This window comes from Sesamum indicum, linkage group LG11, assembly GCF_026168435.1.
Source record: "Sesamum indicum cultivar Baizhima isolate 11 linkage group LG11, ASM2616843v1, whole genome shotgun sequence".
In the NCBI taxonomy this organism is placed as follows: Eukaryota; Viridiplantae; Streptophyta; class Magnoliopsida; order Lamiales; family Pedaliaceae; genus Sesamum; species Sesamum indicum.
The window spans coordinates 8037654-8063498 of record NC_142667.1 but is presented as its reverse complement, the minus strand read 5'-3'; the positions used below and the strand labels follow the sequence as shown (position 1 = coordinate 8063498).

General features: G+C 36.4%; 2 protein-coding genes across 11 annotated transcripts; one reads left to right on the top strand and one right to left on the bottom strand.

Annotated features, from left to right (window-relative positions):
* The first annotated feature begins 1258 nt into the window (after positions 1-1258).
* Positions 1259-24214, top strand: LOC105173395 (uncharacterized). Of its 10 annotated transcripts, XR_002288015.2 has the most exons (27): positions 1262-1638; positions 2037-2117; positions 3008-3145; positions 3466-3576; positions 3672-3722; positions 3819-3919; positions 5496-5589; positions 6548-6679; positions 6826-7089; positions 7200-7278; positions 8620-8708; positions 8791-8874; positions 9581-9655; positions 9753-9800; positions 10445-10540; positions 10697-10926; positions 13408-16967; positions 17063-17142; positions 17335-17415; positions 17991-18062; positions 18140-18245; positions 18457-18511; positions 19262-19390; positions 19472-19589; positions 20610-20692; positions 21014-21131; positions 21219-23664. XR_002288015.2 is itself a non-coding variant. In XM_020697700.2 (26 exons), the coding sequence occupies exons 1-26, from the start codon at positions 1474-1476 to the stop codon at positions 21030-21032; spliced, it is 6141 nt and encodes a 2046-aa protein (XP_020553359.1). In that variant the 5' UTR covers positions 1262-1473; the 3' UTR covers positions 21033-23664. The 10 variants fall into 10 exon arrangements, 7 of the variants coding, with proteins under 7 accessions (XP_020553359.1, XP_011093414.1, XP_088731365.1 ...); XM_020697700.2 differs by having other exon boundaries at positions 21014-23664; XM_011095112.3 differs by lacking the exons at positions 21014-21131; positions 21219-23664 and adding an exon at positions 23671-24214 and having other exon boundaries at positions 1264-1638.
* A 768-nt stretch (positions 24215-24982) lies between these two features.
* LOC148785073 (uncharacterized) lies at positions 24983-25568 on the bottom strand. Its single transcript, XM_088875218.1, has 3 exons — positions 25499-25568; positions 25231-25351; positions 24983-25172 (listed from the first exon to the last, which is right to left on the bottom strand). The coding sequence occupies exons 1-3, from the start codon at positions 25566-25568 to the stop codon at positions 24983-24985; spliced, it is 381 nt and encodes a 126-aa protein (XP_088731344.1).
* Between the last annotated feature and the right edge of the window lie 277 nt (positions 25569-25845).

The window sequence follows — 25845 nt, the reverse complement described above, 5'->3', positions numbered from 1 at the left end:
TTGTTATTTTAATGAAAGAGCTTGGAGAAAGAATTCTATTCTCATTTCTATTTTCTTTTTTGGGTAAATCGTATAATACCCCTCTGTGTTTTAGTAAAATAGTGTGAAATCCTCTAATGTTCGTTTATAGGCAAAAAGACCCCTGTGTTATTTAAAATACATTAAAATATCCCCCTCCGTTAGATTTTAACTGAGATTGATGAACACGGGTTATTTGTGCGAATTGACTTCATTTTTGGCGTTTTTATTGCTTTTTTTAATTAACAAATGTCCATCTTGTCCCCTTTATTAGTCAGTTAAGTGTGCAAATGTTTTCCCACTCTTATTTATCAAAGAGCATTATTTTAATAAATTACATATTATTGATTAATTTTATTTATTATTTAGTTTATTAACTAAATATTAAAATACCTAAAATATATATAATTTTTAGCTTAAAATTTAAAATTAACAAATCACAATACAAAATTTAATACCAAAATTAACTTTTCAAGTTTAAATATTTATATGAATATAAATAAAAAATAATTATAACAAATATATATTACTAACTAAATTAAATTATTATTTAATTTAAATATATTTTTTAATAAATTGTAATTATTTATATAATATATCAAATAAATATCAAATACTAAAAAAGTATATAAACTGTTTTAAGTTATGTTATTTATAAATAATATTTAACTAAAATGACCATTTTTCAAAAATAAAAATTTAATAGTTCTTTTATTATTTTTAAATTTTAAAAAATATTCCAAAAATAACATTTTTAAATTTAGATTTATTTTATATCTATATATTTATATTACAAAATTTTATAGAATATAAAAATTTAAAAAAAAAAACTAAAACAATCGCCTTTCCCACACCGCCTCCGCTTTCGGCAAGGGTTGCCGCCTTCCCACTGCCTAGCCCCTGTATGGGGGAGACATGCCGTCGCCCATTTTGCTTGCAGGTGTGATGGTGAGGTCACCCAAAATCGCATAGCAATGATGGTCGCCGTCTTATAATATATATATAGTTATATATAGTATTTCTATATATATACTTATATAACTATTTATATATGTAACACGAAATATATATTTAAAATAAATATAAAATTTAAACCATTTATCTTTTTATATTGAAGATCTATAACCATTATCATAAAGATATGATAGTTAAACTCTTTAAAAAATTTAATCCTTATTAATAGAAGGAGTGAGTGCTATTATTTTAAAAAACACAAAAGTTGTTTTATCTATAAAATTAGCAAAACATATGGGGGTGTTATGCTGTTTACCCTTCTTTTCATTTCAAAGTCTACAGCAAAGCATGCGGCATATTTCTGGAATTTCAAGACTTCAAACGCAGAATTCTCTCCTACTGTAAAACCCCACTGATTCCCAGTGCCCACGAGAATTCATAGATAGCTACACAGAGAGAGAGAGAGAGAGAGAGAGTAGAAGAAGAGAGTTAGTGTGATAGATGGAGGTGGAGTTGGAGCCCAGGGTGAAGCAATTGGCTTACAAGGTGAAAGCCATGTCTAGAGAATCCCCTGCCCAGAAGGCCGTTCACGTGCTCGACACAGACCTCCGCAACCATTGGTCCACCGGCACTAACACCAAGGAATGGATCTTACTCGAGCTCGACGTATGTACATGGACTCATACAAATTGTTTTTTCGTTCCCCTAACTTTTGTTGTTGTTTTCTTTTGTGATGGGGGTTTGGTTGGCTGGGACTGGTTCATTTTCGCTTCTATTGGTGAAATTTCTTTTGGGTCTCTGTTTTGTTCTTGGTTTGGATAAATTTAGTGGATTGGGATTCATTTAATTCGATTCGGAATATGGGTTTATGGGAGAAATTTGAGCGTGGACTTTACTTTGGCTGCTCAGCAGAGTCCAAGCTATTATCTTTTCCCTTGTCTCCAAAGAAATGGAGTCGGTCCTGGAAAATCAGGATCAGTTTTTCTTTTCTTTTTGTTGTTCACTCATTGAACATTATCTATGGAATTGTCATCTAATTCCTTCCTTTGTTTTTCTCATTGTAGGAACCGTGTCTCCTTTCGCACATAAGGATATATAATAAGTCTGTGCTGGAATGGGAAATTGCAGTTGGGTTGCGTTACAAGGTTTGTGAAACATTGTTGAAACGTAGTTTTACAAAATTTCTTGATGGAACTTTCTACGTCAAGTTTGTACTGCTGTAAATTTTGGCCATTTTTTAAGTTTTGGTTTTGTGACTTGCTAGAAGTGAGGGATGTTTCTGTTTATTTTTCTGATCGAGTGGAGCTGTGTTGTAGTATAAATTTTTTTATTTGAAAAGTAGTTGTTTGGGATTTACTTGAGAGAAGTGCATTCAATCTGAGAGCCCCATGGAGCAGACTACGCATCATTTTCCCTTAGTAAGTTAATTAGTCATTACGCTAATAACTTTTACCCTATGCATGTGCATACTTCTATTTTGTATTCCTCTTGTTGTCTGCGGGGGGCAGTAAGAGCTACATAAAGGATAAGAAATTTTCTTCGCTTTACCAATAGGACTAAGGTTAAAGGTTGTGCGACTGTTGCACTGTTGTTATAATCGGTGACAATTCTTGGCTCTGGTTTTCCTATTACAGGCAGTTCATCTTTCTGTTCTGTACGTGTATCAAACATAGAAAAGGTTTATGTCTTTCAGTTGCCAAACAGGCATTTTTGAACTTTTAAGCAACCATGGCCCTGCTTGGGGAAAGTTGATAGCCAGTCTCCAATTTCCCTTGGTTGAACATTAATAGAAACTGGTCAAAGTGTTGATCCTTATATCTTTTGGTTGCAATTTTTATTTTCAAATTTCATTCCTTGCCATCTTAAATTCTAAATGTCCTTCATTCAGTATGTCTTTCCCACTGTGACCTGTGGTATAGTTCACGCCCATGATTTTACTTATTGAAGCTTTCTTTTGTCCTCTTGGGTAATATTCTTATCTCAGAGTTTTCTGTATCACTATCCTTTGCTCCCCCTTTACATGTTCTCTTGACAGCCAGAGACATTTGTTAAAGTTCGTCCCCGCTGTGAGGCACCTCGGCGTGACATGATGTACCCAATGAATTACACTCCTTGCCGCTATGTGAGGATCTCTTGTATGCGTGGAAATCCAATAGCTTTATTTTTTATTCAGGTAATGATTAAAATTTGTACTGCACCTCTTGCTTTTGTAGGCCTACTGTCAGATCTTTTTCAGTGGATTTTCCTGTACCATATGTGCTTTCTTGGACTAGATTGCTCTCATGTTTGAGTTTGACTTGGAGATTTTCATGATTTCGTGCTCTTTGTAAGTTATAAATTTTGCTTGCTCACATAGCTTTCTGTCCATTTTCATGGCTGTACTTTCCATTATTTGCAACTTCAAGCTTGACAATGCTTATGAAACCTTTGGCTTCTAAATAGTGTCTTGCCTACATGATATCCAATTATTTATGTTCTATGTATCAATTGCAGCTGATAGGGATCCCAGTTCCAGGTTTAGAGCCAGAGTTTCAACCTGTTGCTAACTACTTGCTACCACATATAATATCGCACAAACAAGAAGCTGTTGATATCCATCTTAAGGTGAACTAACTATATAATAACTAACATGAGAAAGAAACTGCTTATAAATTTTATAAGGTCGGATATCTTGTTCTCTTCTAACTATTCACTTATAGTTGCTTCAAGATGTGACAAGCCGGTTGACCAGGTTTCTTCCTCACCTTGAGGTATACATTTGTGCACTTTATCTCAGGAAAAGAAGTAATGTTTATACTCTACAAGTAACTGAAGCTTTATCATACACATGAATTAATGTCATACAGGCTGATCTTAACAGCTTTGCAGAAGCTGCAGAATCTACTATCCGTTTTCTGGCTATGCTTGCCGGTCCATTTTATCCCATCCTTCAGATTGTAAGTGAAAGGTAGGTAGGTCAACCTTGCAACTGCATAGTTCTCCAAGAAGCTCCCTTTAACATGCCTTTTTTCTCTTCCTAATCTTTATAGCTAACGTACTTATAGAATTTGAGAACGCATGACTTGTTTTTTATGCCCTGAGTAAGTAATTGCTGCTTCAGCAGTAGGTTAAAATTGGCTGCATGCTATGTCCTTTGCTACTGTTTTGGCATTTGATTGGCCATTCTCTATTATGTTCTTAAATTATTAGTTGTCTGCAGCTGGAAGATTGTAATATGATTGTTCTACAAGATGTAATTCAAGCAATGTTATGAATGTTGTGATATCATGCATATGGTCTTAAGTTTTTTGGATGAAAGAAGCAGGACAAAGTTTTTGATTGATAACTTTAGATGGCTAATGTGAGAGTAGAATCGCAGCTTAGGATAGTTTCCATTTCTTTAATTTGTAGAATATTCTACAAAATTTGAGTTGGCACAATAAGAGTATTTAGATATTGTTACTGAGTGGCAAATAGTGAAAAGGCACTTGATTTTTTCTTCCTTCGATAAGCTAAATAGCATTTTACATAAGCCGTTGTTCTTATTCTGCTCTACCTTATGGCGAGGGGTAGAAAAAGAAGAGTGAACCGAGAGAAAAATTCTATGAGAGGAAGCTCCTTAGCAATATTACACAAAGATGTCATTAGAGTTCTCCGTTATACTGAAAAATAAATCCCTTCAAGGGTGCAGAAACAAATTTGTGAAAAAAAAATCCTTGTCAGACCTTAATATCTTTATTGAATCCACATTCTAATATGTCTCTCAGTTACCCTTCTGGGGTTCAGATTCCCTCCCAAATGTCCACTACCAAAGACAAAATCGGAAAACCATTCTTCAATACGCAAGCGACCCTGGATTTTACTGCAAAACAAGTGTAGAGGCTGCTGATCTTTTGATTGATTTCCTGTCTGTGTTAAACTATATTGCTCCAAAAAGTCTAAGATTTTCATATTAAGAGATTGTTTGATTCCTTCAGAGTTCCTTTTCTTCCACTTCCTGTACTGCCAATGTGCCTAAGATATCGAAAGAGGAATCCATTCAGTTCCATCACCTTTTCTGGTTCCTCTATGCGAGTTCAAGCTTAAGAAGAAACCCAACGAATGAAATAAAGGCTAAAAAAGAAGATTGAAGCAACCATAATGTATTTGCTGGCCATCTCTGAGTGTTAGGTACCTGTTCCTCTCAAATATTACAAATGCTAAAACAAGATAGAGATACCTTGCTTTTGCTGGTCGCCTACGAGTATCAAGTACTGGTTCCCTCAAATCTTACCAGCCCTCCTAAATATACCAGGGTCTTTAAATCTTGTCTCAATGAGATGGATTTTATAACTCTTTCTTCTTGCCTAGCAATACACATATATATATCTATATATATATTAAAAAAACTTAATGGTGGTAAAAGATTGAGTTGAATCAACTTTGCTCAATATCTGGTTAACACATAGTGTTCGTGGAGTTCACTTGAGATTACTTCCATTAACTGATTGTGCCAGCCACTAATGGAATATCTTCCCAAACAAGTGTTTTCTGTGGCATGTCAGAGAAACTGCAAGGTTGGTTCTCAACATTTCTGATTATGAAGCTTCTAAGACCAATTTATCGCCAACAGCTTTGATGGTTTCCTCGAATTTTGAGGTACTGCATATTTTCTGTGTCTGGAATTTATATTAACTGGATTGTATGTGAATTGCTGTGGTTCCTATCATGTTCTATCTTATTGGTGGTCATTTTTTCTTTTCTTTTGGCTGATCACATTTCTCCACCTGGAAACACAGTTTGTTTTCTGATGCGACAACTTTGAAAACATCTCAATATTGTGCGAGGAAAATCTGCTCATATTTTTTATCATCTACTTGTTTCTCTGTATTTTCCTTCCTCTGTAGCAATTTTGTTCCCTATTCACACCCAAAGGCCAAGGTACATGCATTAAATAAGTGTATGCAGGCAGAATGTTGGAACTGCTAATGCTTAGATGCAAAATGAATGATGCTGAACTCATTGTTGTTAAGCAATAGGGGAGAAAATAACCCAGAAATTGGATACTCACTTCTTTGACAAATGGTGGTTAATAATAGATTGTTAAAGGTGCTATGCTTAAAGTCCACTCTGATATACGGGTAATGGTCATTCTACAATTTGGGATTTTGTGATTTCTAGTTTATTATCATATTGAACACTATAGATATCAAAGTTAATAGTTTGTTTTTTAATGCAGTCATCTGATGGAGTTTCAACTTTGCTCACATGCTTTTCAATATGACCACAAGATTTGGCTTTTTATGATTTCTGGCATACAGATATCAACATATCAAACTCTGTAGATGTTAAAAATTTTGGTTTGTTTTGAAGTGCAGTCATCTGATGGAAGTATATGCTCCCTTTGGCTATAGGCTAATGTGTATTTAAGTATCAGAAACTTCTGAAACCCTGAGCTGTAAAACAGAAGAACGACAAAACTTTCTTCTGAAACCAGTTAAATTAAGATTCCAACTTGTGTTTTAATACTTTCCATACTAGTAATTTGACTTCAATTTGACATTCAGTGGGGAAGTAATTAATGACTAATGTACTTTTGCTCATTTTCCATGCTCAGCCAAGGAGATCACGAAACACATCATCCCTTTCCGTGCCTATGTCAATGCACTTGGTATTTCGTCCTGATGCAATTTTTGTACTGCTTAGAAAGGCTTATAAAGATTCTAACCTGGGGAATGTATGCAGGATGGTAAGATATGATTGCAATTTCCTTATTTCCTTTCAGGTTTCATACTCTTTTGGCCGGTGAACAGAAAAAAAGCAGTACTGAAGTCATATGTTTCCATATTTGCTTCTCCCCATGGTTTGCTTTATCTGAGATTCGCAATATTATAGGTGTCGAGAATTCTTTTGAAGCTTGTGGAGCCGATGACAATGCAAGAAGTATCTACTCTGTCTTCTGACGTTACAACTTCTGTAGCTGATGAGACTCCTAAATCCGAGCCTTGTGGTCCTATTTCCTTATCTGATTTTTCAACCTTGTTTGGGGAAGAATTCGAAATAGCAGATGATTCTTGGGATCCTACGTACCTTAATGTCTTAGATTCTGCAGCTGTGGAAGAAGGAATGATGCATGTTCTTTATGCTTCTGCTTCCCAGGTTTGTTACATGCTAGCTGAGTGCAATGTACCTAAAACTGCACTAGTGATGTCTTGTGTGTTACCATCTATCCACTGTAATAAGCAACTACTGGTTCATTTTTTTCTCAGCCTTCCCATTGCAGCAAGCTGGCTGAGAACACTTCTGACTTTTGGTTGGCGCTACCATTAATTCAAGCATTGCTTCCAGGTTTATTTGCTATTACCATATTACTATCTGGAACTAGTACCTGCTGAAATAATATCCCTAAAAACAATGCCAACGTGGGCTAATATATCAAGCCTATGTTTAGACTACTTACGAAGTATTCTGATTTAAGTGTTTCTAGTGAAGGGTATTGTTAGGAGATTAATGGAGAATGTGGTAGTGCCTCATTTGTTTTTCGGTTAATTCTGGAAAACTTTTGATTGACCAGTGGTGTCATATCAAAATTTTAATGATGTGAAGATGGAAATATATCTGTGTAATTGATATGATGATTTAAATATGTATTAAATGATATTATAAACTTGTATTATGTATGTGAATGTATAGTATTGATAAGAATTTTTCTATAATATTTAGGGAATAGGTATGAAAAGTGGGAGGTATATTTCAAAAGTGAAATATGTTTGTTTCACTTTTTAAAGGTGTCTTCACGCTTCCTTTTAGATGGAAAAAAGTGAAGCAAACATAGCCAAAGTTTCCTTTACAGTCTGACCAAACTTAGACATCTTGGTTCTGTCATTGTATTCTGTTTTCCTTCTCATTGCGAGTATAGTTTGTTCATTTGGTGATATCAAACAACTTTCCACAGAATCCTTCACAAAAATTTCTGATTGATGTCACTGATTTATAGCTATCAACTTTCTGTTTTCTTCTAGTAATGATGCTTAGAATCGTTTTACCTTTTTCAATTGAAGTCACCAGTCAGATGCATTGGCTCTGTTTGATTCCAACTTTTCAATGTAAATCCAAATTTGGATGTATGGTTTTGGATTTGATACAAAATTTCAATTATTTTCTAGATGCAAATCCAAATTTACACAATTTCTTATGATATCCATTTTCCATTATACCTATATATCACCCTCACTCCAAAAATACCTTCGTCACGTTACAAGATAATCCATGACAAAGTGAAATTTTATGATAATTCACATAAACTTATCAAATTTAATATTATCAACACATAGTATCTACATAATTTGACAATTAACATCAATTTGACCCCCGTTGAAGTGGCACGTAAAATTAAAATTTCACTATTTGAAAATAAAATTAGACATAATTCCTGTATATCCAACTTCCAAAAAGAACTCATCTGAAAACGTGGTCATTTTCTAACACATGCTGAGTAAATCTTTCACAACAATTCCAACCCAATTTTCAAAATACACCTGAAAAACAGATTCAACGGGAACCAATTATTATTGAGTATAAAATAGTAAATCGTTTGGTAATAGTATCTAGTTATATCTTTTTTATGGAAGCATATTTTAAGATTCTGTGACCTTCTTTGACACTTATTTCTCCTTTGGGCTGCTATAGCACTTCGTCCAAATGTTAGCAGTCCGTACCAAATTGATGAGAACTTCTCTCTTTGGAAGCAACCATTTGTACAGACTGCACTCAATCAGGTATTAATATGGTCTTTATATGATTTTTGCTGATTGTTTCTAATTTAATTATCTTCTCTGACCTGGGTAATTGTAATTCCAGATTGTGGCAACTTCATCTTCACTGATTTACCGTCCTCTGCTTCGTGCTTGCTCTGGCTATTTGGCATCTTTCTCGCCATCACATGTTGGTTACTGAGCTTCTTATCTTCTGACCCAAGAGTGTTTATCTTTTTTGATTGAGTAATGCATGCTAACACATCCTTTGGTTTGATCTCCCTTCTCCCTCTTGTCCACTCACATATATGATGAAGTGTTGGGTTTAATAGCTTAAGCACTCTTAAGTATACTATCTGTTCTTGGCAGTCCTGCCCACAATGTATTCCAATCTTGTACAAGTGAATGAAAATTCGATTCCTTATATCTTTTATGTATATTTGGTGTTTAATATGTTAGCAGGCATGCTAAGCCTAGAAAGTCGTGATTACCAACTTCTGAGTACTTGCTTAACTCATACCCTACTCAAAGTGTTGTATCACTTAATTAGGTGTTCATCTTGTCAAGTTCAAATTGAATAAAACAATCTATCACATCATTAGTTTATTCTTTCTGTCAGTGTTTAAAAGGTCTTTAGGGTGATGTCCATGTTTTAGACTGCAAATTTTAACATCATTTGAGTCGAAATTTGATAATACCTTTGACAGGTTGGTAACTGAATACGTGATGGTAGTCAAAGATTATATCTTAATTTGATGAGGGTGTGATAAGGACTTACCCATTCTGGGAAAGGGGGTTCATTTGGTTCATTTTTCATAGAAATCTATTCCAGAGTTGAGTTCTTGACGTTAATGAACTGAATTAACTACTAATATTTTTTAATCTTAACTTTGCAGGCTAAGGCAGCATGTATTCTTATTGATCTTTGCTCTGGTGTATTAGCACCATGGATGCCTCAAGTAATTGCAAAGGTTATATGAGTTATCATGAAAGTGTTGTGCTACAGATTTTGGATGCTTCTGTGAATCTGTCATAGCTCATTGCACTTTCGTATGCTCTGTATCGCAGGTTGACTTGACTGTGGAGCTCTTGGAGGACCTTTTAGGCGTAATCCAGGTAGGCTCAATATTTTCTTCTCAAATGACAACTTGCTGTATGGTCTTTCCTACAGACCTTTTTTGTTATCCTTATCTGAGATATCTGGAGAACTTAACTCAATATACTTTTGGTGTGGCATAAGAGTTGTTGATTTGGTATTTCACTTGCCTCTAATTTTTTAATGGGTTGTTTGTGGGTAATCAAGAAACTGATAAAAGAGGAATGACATTGTTGCTAGACTTTGCTGCTCCCTCTGTAGCTGATGAAGGTTGAATTAAGATACCTGTATAAGGAGAAATCTATTTAATATATATGCCAAATCATTCATGAAGTGTTTCTTGAGGCTTGCTCATTTGTGGCGTAGATGTTTGACCCATGTATACCTATTATTTCAAGCTGCTTTTGGTGTCTGCTAGATATAGTTTACTTATGCATATTTCATCTTGCTAGATATGGGTATGAGAATGGCCATTGTAGAGCAGTTTACAGAATGAATCGGGGCAAAATATTTGATCCTTTAGTATTGACTGCCATTTGTGTTTGAGGATGAGGCTCATATACTTGTAAAAGGTCTCCTTGACTGTTTGACCTGATCATGCCTGATATTGTGACTCTGGTTTCCTTCTAAGCTTAAAATGTTCCATCTTTCATTTATTTGACAGGGTGCTCGCCTTTCTTTGTCCCGTGCACGAGCTGCCCTCAAATATATTGTCCTGGCACTGTCTGGCAACATGGATGATATAATGGCAAAATATAAGGTAGTGCACAGGGTGAAGAAGTTTCAAAGACAAAATGTTGGATTTGCTCCTAACTTGTCTTGACCGCTTGAACCTGGTTTATTCCGTATTCTAAAAGAATTCGCATGCTCCTCAACAGTTTTCGTTGCTGGTTAACTTTTTTATGGTTTGTTTCAGGATGCTAAGCAACGAATACTTTTCTTGGTGGAGATGCTAGAACCTTTCCTGGATCCTTCTTTAACCCCCTTAAAGGGCATGATAGCCTTTGGCAATGTATCTTCTATTTTTAGTGAAAATCAAGAACAAAATTGTGCTATAGCGTTAAATGTGATTCGCACTGCCATAAGAAAGTCCGGGGTGCTTCCATCATTGGAGGCTGAGTGGAGAAGTGGGTCAGTTGCTCCTAGGTAATACACTATACGATTTACATTTGAGCTTGAATTCTTACATTTACAGAAATTTCTTATGATAACGACAAGTTTTAGCTTAATTTTCACTTCCTAATTCTGTTCGGTCCTAAAGGGATCCATTATGTGAATTATATAAGTGTGTCTTGTCCTTTAATGGCTCTTCCAGTAATATCTCAATTCTTAATGTTTTGTGTTCTAGAAAGAGCTCATCAAATGTGGTCTTAATTTTTTAATTTTAGGATTATTATTCTTCACTAATTTTGGCATGTGAGGGTGCAAATTACTTTCGGCTGGAAGTTGGGACTGGATTGAGGAGGAGGAACAATGTTTCTTCTATTTTGATCTTTTAGGGGATCTGGAGTTGTCTGTCTTGTGCTGTTGGAACAGGCTCCAGCTGTGCTGCATGTATTATTTTCTAAAGAAATTATAATCATCTTAATGGTATTTGTTACTTAAGTTTATTAACTCCATATTCAAAATATTATGCTTTCTGCGATTTCTTGTGCTCTGATTTACTGCTGCCAATCATTATTGTCCCATTTCTTCCTTTCTTTTTCTAGGTTTGTATGATTCTTTTTTGCATTATGGAGTATGAAACTTGAATAAAAGGATATTTTCTACTTCATTTATGAAGCTTCAGTACAGGGTTTCATTTTTTTGGTTAATGCTGATACTATGCTCATTATTCTTGACGTAAACTATTGTGTACTAGAGTAGCTGGATGAATCCATATTCCATCCATTCAAACCAAATTTTTCCTAGAGCTGGGATGCTTATGGTGAAAACAAAAACATGTAGCTTTCACTTTATTGCAGAATGTATGCTAGATGCTCACATTTGCCTCTGAATGGTGAAAATATAAGACAGAACTGAGTTAGCTTCTGATGTTATATGGTAGTGATAGATAATCATATTGGTTAACTGGTAAAGAATGAAAGAAACCAAAATAATTTAATAGACATTGAGAAAATGGTTTTCTCTGAAAGCTTGTTCAGAAATTCTGGGATAGGATTATTATATTTGGTTCCATTATATGTGGTTTGTGTGTAGGTGTGACTACATTAAAACTTAGCCATATTAGTTCATTGAGAAAGAAAAGAAGAAATTTAGTTTATCTATATAACTTGAAACACCTTTCACGATTCTTGCTTTCTGGTATCAGCAAAGAGTTGATTAATTTATAATATGCAATGAACTGAATCTGTATTTAGGCGAGAATTACGAGAGCAAAATATAGAATTGCTTTGAGATTACTCTTATCAGTAATATAAGACACAGGGAAATGTATTCAACTTTTAAGTAAATCTGAAACTGATTATTTGCCAAAGGCTAGATCAAGAATCACTTATGAACCAAGGTCAAATTTTCATTGCAAGTCCTAACTAGTAACAGCTTCCGGTTCAGGTGATTATAGGTTCCTTAGATTGCTGAGTCTAAAGGAATCTGATTATTCCAAGAAAAGAGGGAAACAAAGGAAGAAGAATGAAAGGAAGAGAAAATGTAGGGTACAAGCATGTATACGGTCACAAAGACATTGCATAGAGATACTTCAGTTGTTAGATGGTTTCATGTACATTGGCATTAAAAAGAGCACCATTGGAAGAAATGAATGTTCATATAACTGTGACGAAGTTAGTTGAGAAGTTTCCAGTTCACTTAAATTGGTGATCTGATCTTAGATTTGGGGGGTTGCTCCAGATTCTGGTTTTTCTGCTAATACCTTACATTAGAAGGGAAAAGGAGGCTATAGTTTCTGAACTCTTGTGGAGCCTCCCCCGGGGGGGTGGGGGTGTTGTAAGGGTGGAATTTATCCTTTGTCTTATATAATGGAGTTGCTTCACCGAAGCTTCCCGAATGTTCTGGGAAATAAATAGAAAAGCACTTGGTGATCTGGACCCTTTGATGGACACTGTGTTCCAATAGCCTTTCTGTTGTGCTATAGCCTTTTGTTCCTGTGAAATTGCATTTAGCTTGTCTGCCAACTTCAGGCCATGTTTGTGGAGGAAATCTTTTAAGCTATACATCTCAACTCTTTGTAATGTTGATGGCCGCGTCTTCTCTACTCCATATGGATAACTTTATTTTTACTCATAGAAAGAGGTGAGGAAGAGGTTGATTGACATCTTGTCTTTATTTTGCGCATGGAGCGTATTTAAGAAAAGCAGTTTTATGATGTAGAAATGGTGTAATATAATACAGTGTTATTAATTAACAATTGAAAGCATTTCATCAGCTTGATGTAGCGGCATTTGCCCATTATGGCTGGTGTTAACAGCAGCTCAGTGGTATATTCTGGTGAAAGATTAACAGTAGAGAAAAAAGTGGATGAAAGAACTAGATTCTAGTTCGTTTAGTATGCAAATTAAGTAGTCAATTATCTGGCTGCAGTTTATTTCTGAATGGCTGTCCTGGTGTAGTTAACCTCTTATTTTCTTTATAGCGTGACCTTGATAACACCTTGAAGTTCCTTATGTGCAGTGTGCTTCTCTCAGTTTTGGATGCTCAGATGCAGTTACCTCCTGATATTGATCAATGCAAATTTTCAGCTTCTGGCACGGTGGAGCCACAATCCTCAGCTGTTGTGCCTTCCTATTGTAATGGAGTAGCGCCTTCCAAATCAAATCACCAAGAAACTGCTGATGTAAAGGTCGATGTTATTGACATTAATGGGAAGATTGATGTTTCGGAGGATGCCAGTCTTCTCTTTGCTCCACCAGAACTGAGTAGAATGTCCCTTACTCATGTTCATGCCACCTCAGACATAAAGATGTCAGATTCAGGCCGTCCAAATGTCAATTTTGAGGCCAACAATGTCATGCAGAAAAATTTAATCAACCAGTTCCCCAGTGATGTTGCATTAGATGCTGGTCAGGGTATTGAATTGTATAATATGATGGATGACTATTCTCAACTTGTGAATTATCGAGATTGTGAGCTAAGGGCATCCGAGTTTAGACGTTTAGCTGTGGACTTGAACTCCCAAAATGAGATTACCCGCGAGAGTCATGATGTAGCTATAGATGCTTTGCTTCTAGCAGCAGAATGTTATATTAATCCTTGCTTTATGATGTCTTTCAAAGACATTTCACCTGATGTGAGCAAAGTTTACCCCAAAAGTTCCAGTAAGGACTATGGACCTTTAGATATTGAGGGAATTTTCAGACAAAAAAATAATGACTTGAAAATTGTGGCTGATATCGAAAGGAATCGGGATAGAGTTGTTCTTGAAATCCTGATTGAGGCAGCTGAGTTAGACCGAAAGTATCACAAAGAGTCATCGGAGGGGGAGATTTCAGGATTGTATGATGAAGGGGATGAGGATGTGGTGAATCTGTCCCAGCAGGATATTCTTTGTGCAGATGCTATTACCTTGGTGCGACAGAATCAAGCACTTCTATGCAATTTCTTGGTACAGCGTCTACAGAGGGATTCACATGGGGGGCAACACTCCATGCACGAAATTCTGATGTGGTGTCTTCTGTTTCTGTTGCACTCAGCAACTAAAATAGTCTGTGCCCCTGGGCATGTGGTTGATATAATATTAAATTTTGCTGAATCACTCAACATGCAGTTGAAATCATTTTATTACCAACGTAAGGAAGGAAATTCACAGCTAAACCATTTTAAGCTGCATGAGATGCAACGACGTTGGATTCTTGTTAACAGATTAGTCGTTGCTTCAAGTGGTAATGATGAAAGATCTGTGTTTTCAGTCAATATTAGAAATGGTTTTCGGTTTTCGAACTTGGTTCCTCCTTCAGCCTGGATGCAGAAAATACCTGCCTTATCTTCTTCTCCTTTCCCTTTGGTTAGGTACTTTGTTTGGATGGCCATTGCACGCAATGCAAATCAATTTCTGAAAGAGCGCCTCTTCCTTGTTGCTGATTTGCCTCAGTTGACGTATCTTTTATGTATATTTTCTGATGACCTCTCTCTAGTGGATAATATCAATGAGCGAAAAGATGTGGAGGAGCGGATTGAAGAATTGAGTTTATGCCGATATAATAATATTGATGATAGAAGCAAAAGTCTTGGCCATCAAGATGGATTGCAATCCTTTCGTGCTTTATATCCTGATATCAGTAAATTTTTTCCTAATTTGAAGAAAGAATTTGTAGCTTTTGGTGAAACTATATTGGAAGCAGTTGGTTTGCAATTGAAACTTCTTTCTCCTTCTATTGTGCCAGATCTGATATGTTGGTTCTCTGATTTGTGCTCATGGCCATTTCTTCAAAGTGAAAATGCACAAATCTTATTTCAGCACAAGCCTGATTATTTCAAAGGTTTTGTGGCTAAGAATGCGAAAGCTGTCATTCTTTACATACTGGAAGCCATTGTAGTTGAGCACATGGAACCAATGGTTCCAGAGATACCGAGAGTGGTGCAAGTGCTTGTGTCCCTATGCAGGAGTTCATACTGTGATGTGCCATTTCTCAATTCCATATTGTCCTTGTTAAAGCCTATCATAGCATATTCCTTAAGTAAGGTCTCTGGAGAAGAGAACCCACCAGCGGATGATTCATGTGATAACTTTGAATCATTATGCTTCAATGAGCTCTTTAATAGTATTAAATATGTTGATAAGAATCAAGATACTCCAACAGAAAAAGGCAAATGCCAGGCACTTGCGATATATGTCTTGGCTACCTTTTTTGGTGATTTGTCCTTCCATCGGAAAACAGAATTATTACAGTCCACCATACTCTGGGCAGAGTTTGCATCATTTGAGGGCACAAATACTTTTCATGATTATATTTGTGCATATCAAGTTCTCATGGAAAACTGTAGAGATCTACTGGTCGCCACTTCGAGAGCGTGGGGTGTAATTCCACTTAAAAGCCCCCTGCATTCTGATACTAGCATTTGTAGTATTGGTGATTATACTAAGTCATCATCCTGGTTTCTGAATGATTTATGCAAGTCCTCTCCGATAGAGGTGTCAGAGAGGCATCAAGATGACGACGATGCAGTTTCTGATGTTCGTCATAAGGTTTGTCAATTGAATTTGGAAGAGGTGAAGAGTCTCTCCAAACACCTGGAAGCCCTCATATCTAAACTCAATCCAACTTTAGAACAATGTTGGAAATTACATCATAAATTGTCCAAGAAACTGGCAGTGACATGTGCCGAATGTTTCATGTACTCGCAGTGTTTATCTTTGATAGCGGAGAAAGTTTCTGACTCTTCAGGAGTAGAGGAAGTTTTTGACTCTTCAGGAGTAGAGAATCTCCTTCCAAGCAAGTTTGTTGATGAGTTCCCAGATTCTTGGAGGACCAGTCTTGGAGGACTTTCTCAAATGATCTTGGTGCTTCAGGAAAAACATTGTTGGGATGTAGCATGCGTGTTACTTGACTCACTTCTAGGGGTACCTCAGTGTTTTTGTTTGGATAATGTGATCGCTGACATATGCTCTGCTGTTAAGAACTTCTCTAACAGTGCACCTAATATCTCTTGGAGACTACAGACTGATAAGATGATATCATTGTTATTGGCAAGAGGCATCCATAACCTCTGTCAAACTGTGGCCCCTCTGGTTGATCTGTTCTGTGCCATTCTTGGGCATCCTGAGCCTGAACAACGATATATTGCTTTAAAGCACTTAGGTGGAATTGTTGGCCAAGATGTAAATGGTGAAAGGTTACTTTTGTCTTCAAAAACTGAATCTATGATAGCATTATCGGATCCAATTATTTCTGCTTCAGAGCCGATTTTATCAACTCTGGTTTCTGCTACCTGGGATCATGTGAGTTTGATTGCATCATCTGACACATCGCTGCTCCTACGGAGCCATGCAATAGCACTACTTATCAACTTCATACCATTTGCTGAGAGGTGTAAATTGCAGTCATTTCTTCAAGCAGCTGACAGTATTCTTCAATGTTTGATGACTCTTGCACAACCTACATGTTATGGCCCACTGACACAATTCTCTTTAGCACTCATTGCCACTGTTTGTCTTTATTCTCCATCTGAAGATATTTCACTGATTCCTGAAAGTATTTGGAGAAATATTGAAACATTCGGATTGTCTAGAACTGGTAATTCTTGCAGGTTTTCTGCCACTAAGTTTTTGTTACTTGCCAGATTTAATAACCTAAACTATTGCAATTTTTCCTTTTTGTTGTTTTTGTAGATAGGTACTGCACCGGCCTTGAGAAAAAGGCTTGTGAAGCACTATGTAGACTTAAAACTGAAGGGGAACAGGCTAAACAAGTACGACAGTAATCATTGGCAGTTTCTAATGCTTAAAGTAGATTTTTTGAGATAATATATAGAATGTGATACCCAATGATCTTAAAGAATTGTCAGTATCTGGACTTCTACTCTTTATGTGTTTCTTCTGCATTGATATATCTTAGTTTCAGAAATTGGTTATTTTACTTTTATTATTCACTCTGGATGTAGATTTTAAAGGAAGTGCTTTCTTCCAGTCCTGCAAAACAGGAAATCCCTGATTTTGTATCTGCAAGAGAATCAATTCTTCAGGTACTTCATATTAAACAGTTACCCCTGTGGTTTTCTTTATTGTTCTATCAATATTCTTGAGTTCCTTGATATTGTCTATGTGCCGGGGCTGCTTTATTCTTTAAAGATAACTTCCCTCTTTCTAAAAGGCAAATTTGAAAGAGATAAACATTTCACTGCACATGATGATTCAGGATGTTCAGCTAAAAGACTAGGGTCTAGTAATTTAGCGTGTATTTTTTTTATACCAAATTCTCTATTTATTTCGCCTTTTTTGTGCTGAAAACTGCTGTGTGATATTATTTTGCTGTTTCCTTTGGAGATTGGTTTGCTTTCTTCTATTTTAGATCCTGCTCCATACATCCTGAAGCTCTTTCCTAAGTTGGTGGAACTCCTAATACTGTCTTCAGATTTACTTTAATGGCTATTATTTTCAACTGTTACTGACATTTATGTTTAGTCAAGAAACATCTCCTTCAGAAGTTAAATACATGAGAAACAAATATATTTTATTCGAAGATGGAGCTAAAGTTCACTTGTTAACTGCCTTCATATTGCTTTATGCTGCTTCCTTACATCTACTTTCCACTTTGCAGGTCATTGGCAATTTAACCTCTGCCCGATCATATTTTGATTTCTTCAAAAAGGAAGCTGACCAGAAGACCTTGGTAAGTCCTTGCTGCCTTTTGATTGCATACCTTAATCTCCTTGCTCAAGTAATTATTATTTCTTATATTTCTATTAGGAACTGGAAGAAGCTGAAATTGAGATGGAACTTCTACAAAAAGAGCACCCACTATCAGATTCATCTTTTGATTTCCAAGATTGGCATCAGCTACCATTTTTGTCCAGTAATAATATCATGCTGATACTGCTTTTCCTACATTCAGAATGGCCACAGATGTTAAGCTGTTTCTAGGAGTGCATTAAACATTCTCTTGCTTTACTATTAGAGACAAAGAACAGTTCTTTTCCCGGGATGGTTTAGTACCAACTAGTTTTTCTAGGAACCCATGTATGTTAGTTTATTTAGATTTTATATTCATTTTTCATTTCATGCAGCCTATGCAAGGAATGATCAGCGATTACAGCAAATCAAAGACGGAATTAGATCCATGTGAGTGCTGTTAATCTTTTTGTTACATCCATCATAGTTAAGTCGCTTATGAGAAGGGAGCAAGTAAAGAGCAAGACAGTGCTGATTATGAGTTCTAAGTTATTGATTACTGGTTTGTGCTTATTTAGATTAATGATTTTGCCTGTTGTACCCAATGTTGTTTGGTAAGTAGAAAGTTGTAGACCTCCCACCTGCCAAATGCAAAAGCAAAAGAAAAAGACAAGAGAAACAGAGGAATGTACTTTGCTTTCTGTTTGAATGGCATGTTTTCATGTGCATTCACTGCACCTGGGCAGTTGTGCTAAATCATCCAGATTTAGTATTTGATGAACACTGAGTGGTTATGGTTACACTTCAAAATGGTTTTTCATAAATACAAACCTTTCTAGTTGGAATGAAAAGGAAAAAGACCTGCCCAATGGCCTTGAAGTATGATAGGCTGAAGAAACTGAAAAGAAAAGGTTATGAATGTAATATAAAATACCTTGCTAATAGGGTCAGTGAAAACAATATTACTGAAGCATTGTTACTAATAAGTGCATGGCCTCTAATTTTCTGAGATCCTTTGCCATTTCTCACTGCTTTTGTGACTAACAAGTCATATTAATAAGAGTTTTGACTTGTTTCGCAGTGAAAACAAGATTTGTGGAGAAAACTTTGTTATTCCATCAATGCGTGTAATGTTTCTACTAATGCTTGCAGCTTTGGCATTCTAAGTTTAAATTCTGTTTCCTGCCTTCTTTTCATTAGCGAAAAGGCTAGACTCAGGGAAGAAATAGCAGCTCGCAGGCAACAAAAGCTTATTCTGAGGCGTGCACGCCAACAATTTGTAGAGGAGGCAGCTTTACGAGAAGCAGAACTTATTCAGAAACTTGATAGGTTTTTCATTTTCCTGGATCATCTTATCTACTTGTCATATGCATATATGCCCGCTAAAAGTCCTGTTTTTTGGTGTACCAGAGAGAGAACAAATGAAATGGAAAAGGAGCTTGAGAGACAGCATTTGCTGGAGGTTGAGCGATCAAAAACTAGAGAATTGCGGCACAATCTTGATATGGAGAAAGAAAAGCAAGCACAGGCAAGGCTTATTATAGTAGTGGTTGCTCAGAGAATGATCATGCATTGTAATTGATGGTTGTATTGATATATTGAGATCATGTTAGTTGGAGATCTTAGTGTTGAGGAGTCATATTGATCCTTCCCATCCCTTAATGCCCACCTTTCTTGAATTGTCCTTCAACATGAAACCTCCCATCGTCCTGTTGTCTTCATGAAATTTTACCCATATCGATATAAGATCTGATGTCTTTCATGACAATATACTTTATTCTGAAGCACCTTCATAAATTGCTCACTATACTCTCCCGAACTGAATCACAAGAATATTACAAAGTTCAGTTCAAATGGAACAGCTAGTTTATAAGTTATCATTGGTGCATTGCCTGTCAACTTGCAGTTTTTCCATTCAATCATTCTTTTAGTTCTGATGTATCATAACAATTAAGAAAAAGAGGCAATGCTTGTCCTTTCTGTTTCTTGATCTTATCTAAACGAATGCGTGCAAGTGACCTATTCTTTAACATTTCTAGATTTACTTGAACAGTTGGCCAATTGAAGCTAGATGAGAAGAAATCAATCTGGTGGGGGTAGCTTTTAGTAGTTCTAGTGATTATAGAGAGGCTTTCTACTTTGCCATTTTGACATCCTTAAGATAAATCACAACACAGTTTGTAGGTATATCTAAGCCAATAAGCTTGGATCATTTGTCCCTTTGATTGTAATGAAACTTTAAATGACATCACGAATCCAAAATTCCTATGAAGTTTGACCTAGAGGTGTTGTGGTTAACAAGTTTGTATAACTTATTCTTCTTTCTCGACTGCAAATTTTATTTCATTTGCTTTTTAATCATGAGTCTTAAACTTCGCAAACATGTGCCTTGTGTGCTTCCATGCTTCCTGAGTTTATAAGCGTAGTCACCTGAAGAAAAGGTCTAATTTGAGTTTTCTCTGAATTTTACTGACGGGGATATTGTGCATTCAAATTATTCTATTCTTGATGTGTGCTCTTTTCATTGATAGCAATAACTTTTATGTAGAGAGATCTCCAGCGGGAACTTGAGCAAGTGGAATCTGGGGTCCGACCATCAAGACGAGAATTCGCATCCTCCAGTCATAGTAGGTTAGTCTTTATCCTATCTTAATTGCAACATCAATTTAAATCGCGTGATGTTGTATTATCTGCAATTTGGTATGGTTGAAGCATGCTTCAACTTTCAGAAACTTGATAAATTAGTATATGCACAACTGTCTTTAGCTTCATGTATAAAATTTATCTGAGTTGGCTCACTTGTACCAGATTGCTATCTTGTATCTTAGAGTGAAGATTTTAATTTTGATCTGTTCAGGATATAAAGGGAAGTTTTGAGGCCATTTAAGACCTAGTCACCTAGAATTTGAATTTTAAGATTAACATGGTCAGATTGTTTCATCACTCTATCAGGGAAAGATTCAAAGTGTAGTGTAAGGGGTAATGCCTCTTAATGGGAGGACCAAAGAAGAAGGGGTGAGCAGAAGAAAACTGATCTTTCCTTATGCTGCTACCTCAGACCCTACTGAAGGTTCTAGCTCGGTTTTCAATGTGCTTGTATTTATTAACTTAATGATACATATGCTTCCTAAAATATATTTTCATTTCTGGTTGTCAGTTTATTAACTCGTTGTGGAAGGCCCCACTCTGCTCTTTGAGAGAATCACATACTTGAAAATGGAATCATGTCTTGTAAATGTTTGAGAACCAGACTAGATACGTAGGTTTGGCTCGATCAGCAGGCATGGTTATGTCTTATCCAGTCTCTCCTTGAAAATCAAGAGGGTGCAAACAAGAGGGAAGGAGTTAATAATTTGCCTGTTGCTCTTTCATGCTCTCTCTGAATTGACAATAAATTTGATCGACTTATGAAACATAATCAGAGAAGCATACTAGTTCATTACTTTGATTGGTCAAAGTCTCATTTTCTTCTCTCCTTAACTTGTATAGAAATAGGAAACCCATTGGTGCACCGGGCTTTTCACTCAATTACAACCCTGCTTTATTTACATTGCTGTGTAAGAATGTCTTCCACAATTTCGTCTTATCAATATATTATAAAGTAGAATTTTTCAGTTTCAAATAGAAATATTTGAACTATCTCTGTGGGAACTTAGCTATTAAACCCACGCATAATCCTGAATTTACAGAGCTTTTCATTATGTAGACCACTCTTCTTAATGCATCTCTTGTGTACATATGCAATTTTCAGATTCAGACAGGTCACAGTAAGTGCCATGGTACTATCTTCATCAGAGCGTCTTATCAGATATTTCTTTCTTAATTTTCCAATTGTTTGAGTAACAAATCAGGACATCCTGCCTGATTTCCATATTTATGGCCCTGAAAAGATAAGTAATTAGAACTTGTATAGAGTAGATATGGTAGTTCAATTTCCCCTACCATTGAGTCATTGACACAAGAACTCAAGACTCTGGTACAAAGAGCTCAATCATCCAATTGAAGAATGCCATTAAGCTGGCAGTGTATCAGATTCTGACATGACTTGCATCATTTTATTAGGCAGCTAGCTGAAACTTTAGGAGTTAATTCCTGGTTTGGCTCAAGTTCAATTACCACCTGATTTCATGAATAAAACTAGAGAATTCTTGATATAATGGTTAAATATGGCAAGAACGTATAATAGGATAAATGACGAACCTCTCAATGATATAAGAAATTGTTGTAAGATCATGTAGAGAAATTCTATGATGGCACTGTTCTCTATTCTTTGTGATCTGTTTAAAGAAACTTTCTAATCTGTACACAATTCTTGATATAATGGAAATATGGCAAGAACGTACAATCGGATAAATGACGAACTTCTCAATGATATAAGAAAATGTTGTAAGATCTTGTTGAGAAATTCTATGATGACACTGTTCTGTATTCTTTATGATCTGTGTAAAAGAAATTTTCCGATCTGTACACAATACAGTACCTAAATAGTTGATAGCTAACTGTACTAAGAGGCAATAACAGCTTCCAAATACTTTCATTTTGCGATGTTCTAATTATTTCTTATTTTAATTCTTTTTCCTTCAATTCATTTTCCTTGTCATAATAAATTTTGAGCAGTATAGTCAAATCGTTTGTTTTCTGTGGTTTTATTCGTAACTTGTGTAATGTACTCAACTACGCAACATGTAAAGTAGTTGAGACACTTGTGTTTCTTCTCCTTTTCTTTTCCTATCTATCTTGGTGGGGTGGGGATGTTTCGTGAATTTGTGAAGATATTTGAAAAAAATGGCCCAAGTTAAGGAGATTCTTGCTGTTCAGGAATCAGGTCACACTCTCACTTACAAGCTCAATTTTCTAAGAAAAATTGCATTGACATGATTGGATGAGAAACTTAATAAAAAAATGTCAAAAATTCTATCAAAAAAGGATGCAGCCAGATGTATACAAGTAGCTGGTAGAGCATGCACACTACAGTTGCAGGTCAAAACAGAACTTTAAAAGATTCAGAAAGTATTTGTCTATAAAATGTGCTCGAGCTAATTCAGTGTGATGTAAGGATTTAGGGTGGTTAATTTGTTCATTTCTTGGTTCTCTTTTTCCCCTATTACTGTTTATTACTTAACAAACTCTTGTGTAACCCTTTTGATGGGAGGGTGAGGTCTTTAGAGTTCTCTTTCCCCCTTGAGCCTTTGTTGAAGTCAATTTAGACAAAGCACCAGGACTTCCTTGAAAAGTAAAATGAGAATTAGCATTTAATACGAAAATAAATGTCATACTAAGTTTTAGAGACTTGTCTATCCAAAAGATGCAGGTAAGATGCACATTTTCGCCTAAGTTCATTCTTCCATTTCTTGGTATGTCAGATTACTTGGCGAATGGCAATTTATTTCTTGTTCTTGTACTCAGTTCATATCTCTTTTTACTAAGGGTTGAAAGTATCAAGATGATTACCTTTCCAAGTATTTACCAACTTAGATAAGATCAGCATGCAGTTAATGATCACTACCTTAACTGAAGCCCCTTTATGATCACTATCTTATCCTTTTTACTAAGGGCTGATAAGTAGCATGATAAATATCCTTAACTATTTCTGGTTCTTCTGCCAATAGAGCACGAGATAGGTACCGTGAAAGGGAAAGCAGCAGGGAGGGTAATGAAGGCAACTTGAGAACAAGTACTCGCAGTTCTCAACACGATACTGTTCCAACTACTACCACAACGGTTATGTTACCTGGAAATAGGTCTTTCTCAGGCCAGCTTCCCACTATTCTGCAATCACGAGATAGATCAGATGATTGTGGCAGCAGTTATGAAGAGAATTTTGATGGAAGCAAGGACTCAGGCGACACGGGTAGTATTGGGGATCCGGACATGGTTTCAGCCCTCGAGGGACAGTCCAATAATTTTGGATCTGCTCAGAGGCATGCGTCCAGGGGCAGCAAATCCAGGCAGATCATTGAGAGGAGAGAACGGGATGGCAGACGTGAAGGAAAATGGGAGCGAAAACACTAGTTAGTTATAGGTCCATACCTGTTGACTATGTACTATAACATTGATGTATTATTACTGCAAGTCTATAGGTTGTAACATCTATCTGTACCCGTTTATGCAACAGTGAGAAAGAAAATGAAACTATAAAACATATCTTTTTTACTTTTTCTGTTGGATCATACTAGGAGTATGGTGAACAGTTCTATACGAGGTATTTCTATCTCGCAATGATATAAGCTTGACGCCATGTTCTTCATGATTTTGGCGTATACATGACAACTTTTGAGGTAAGGTTGCACATACCCGCTCTTGTGTGCCTATTTTCCAGCCTATGAATCTGCAGCATTTCTTTGCAGCTGTGCTGCTTTCTACAAGTTTTGTGCTTTCATTTGTTTGAGTTGTCTATAGATTACCAGTTTGTTGTAGTTTACTAGTCTACAGTTTTATGTGTTATACATCGTTGAGGGGTAGAGTCGATGAGCAAGAGCGAGGGTGACAGTTTCTTCATTTGTTCGGTACAAAAGGGTTGGACAGTAAAATTTATTCCCCTAGGTTGGATTGTGAAAAGCCAAGAATGATGGTAGTAACTAGTTATGACTTAAATTGAGTACTTTTCTCCTTCCTAATGATGCAGGGATGTGAAAGCAAAGATGCTTGTTCCTTCCCTTGAATCATCTTTCTGTCATATGCATGCTACCACATTGCAACCTGCATAGCAAATCATGCATCAAAGATTGAGATTTTTACAGCCCAATTCTCCTTCTGACAAGAAGAATATATATATATATATATATATGATAGTCGTGGGATAATCAGACGGAACAGAGGGCCAGTTGTGAAAATCTGAATGAGATTCATCTGTACACAATGTCAATTGTTACAACAATCAGAAGAAATTCAAGGGGATTCTCCTGCGCTGACAATATATACCTATCCTCTCAGCCATCTATCACCAAGAATGTCCATTACCTCTTTGGATCCTACGGAACGGTCTGCAAGCTTCAATACTAAGACCTCAGCAGCCGCTAGAGCCATGAAGATGGCTGCATCTTCCAAGCACGTCACATGTCGCATGGCTAATTGCACCGATAGCTTGCTGCATTTTCCTTCCCCTTGCACTCTACAGTTCATAACGAACCCACCCAAAATGGGACCTAACGCTGCAAAATCTCCACTACTTTGTGGACTCGGCACTGGGGTTGCCGTATCTTGAACGGTCGGTGTCTATGAAGAATTCACCACCCTTCTCAGCATTGTTGAGTATCTGAGACATGAGAAGCTCCCCTGCTTCCTGTCTGTCTGATAAAAAGTGTATACACTTAGCAGGACATACTCATAACAGAAAATTAGTCTAAGATTGAAGAGAGCAGGAAATTGTGTATCACCTGTCTCGACTAAACTCTCCGCTGAACAATTTGGGGACTTAACTTGGTCTCATCTTCAAACTGATATACATATCCAAATGAAGCTCGGCTACTGGTCTCCTGCCTGTTTCTGCCGATGCCAATCCATCCATTGAAAACAATCACTGCCCTCCCTTCCATCTTGAAGACCACTATCTCCAAACAGGACTCATTTATGATCCTTCATACAACAACTAATGCACAAACGAAGAATATCAAACCTAAAGTAAACTCAAGTTGTTCCTAATCCTGTCCACAAACTACATTCTTGGAGTTGTTCAAAAAGTTCCAACCAGAAATCCACTCGGGATGAGGATCGTTTCAATGCCATTTTACATACTTTAATTAAATGATTTTATTCAATCTTGCCAACTCAAGTCCCCAAATCAA

Coding starts and splice junctions, on each gene's coding strand:
- LOC105173395 (XM_011095112.3), top strand. CDS start 1,474: ATGGAGGTGGAGTTGGAGCCCAGGGTGAAGCAATTGGCTTACAAGGTG. Junction 3,146..3,465: donor TAGCTTTATTTTTTATTCAG/GTAATGATTAAA, acceptor TATCAATTGCAG/CTGATAGGGATCCCAGTTCC. Junction 19,391..19,471: donor CTTATTCAGAAACTTGATAG/GTTTTTCATTTT, acceptor TTGGTGTACCAG/AGAGAGAACAAATGAAATGG.
- LOC148785073 (XM_088875218.1), bottom strand. CDS start 25,568: ATGGATGGATTGGCATCGGCAGAAACAGGCAGGAGACCAGTAGCCGAG. Junction 25,352..25,498: donor TCATTTGGATATGTATATCA/GTTTGAAGATGA, acceptor ACTTTTTATCAG/ACAGACAGGAAGCAGGGGAG. Junction 25,173..25,230: donor CCCAGTGCCGAGTCCACAAA/GTAGTGGAGATT, acceptor TATGAACTGTAG/AGTGCAAGGGGAAGGAAAAT.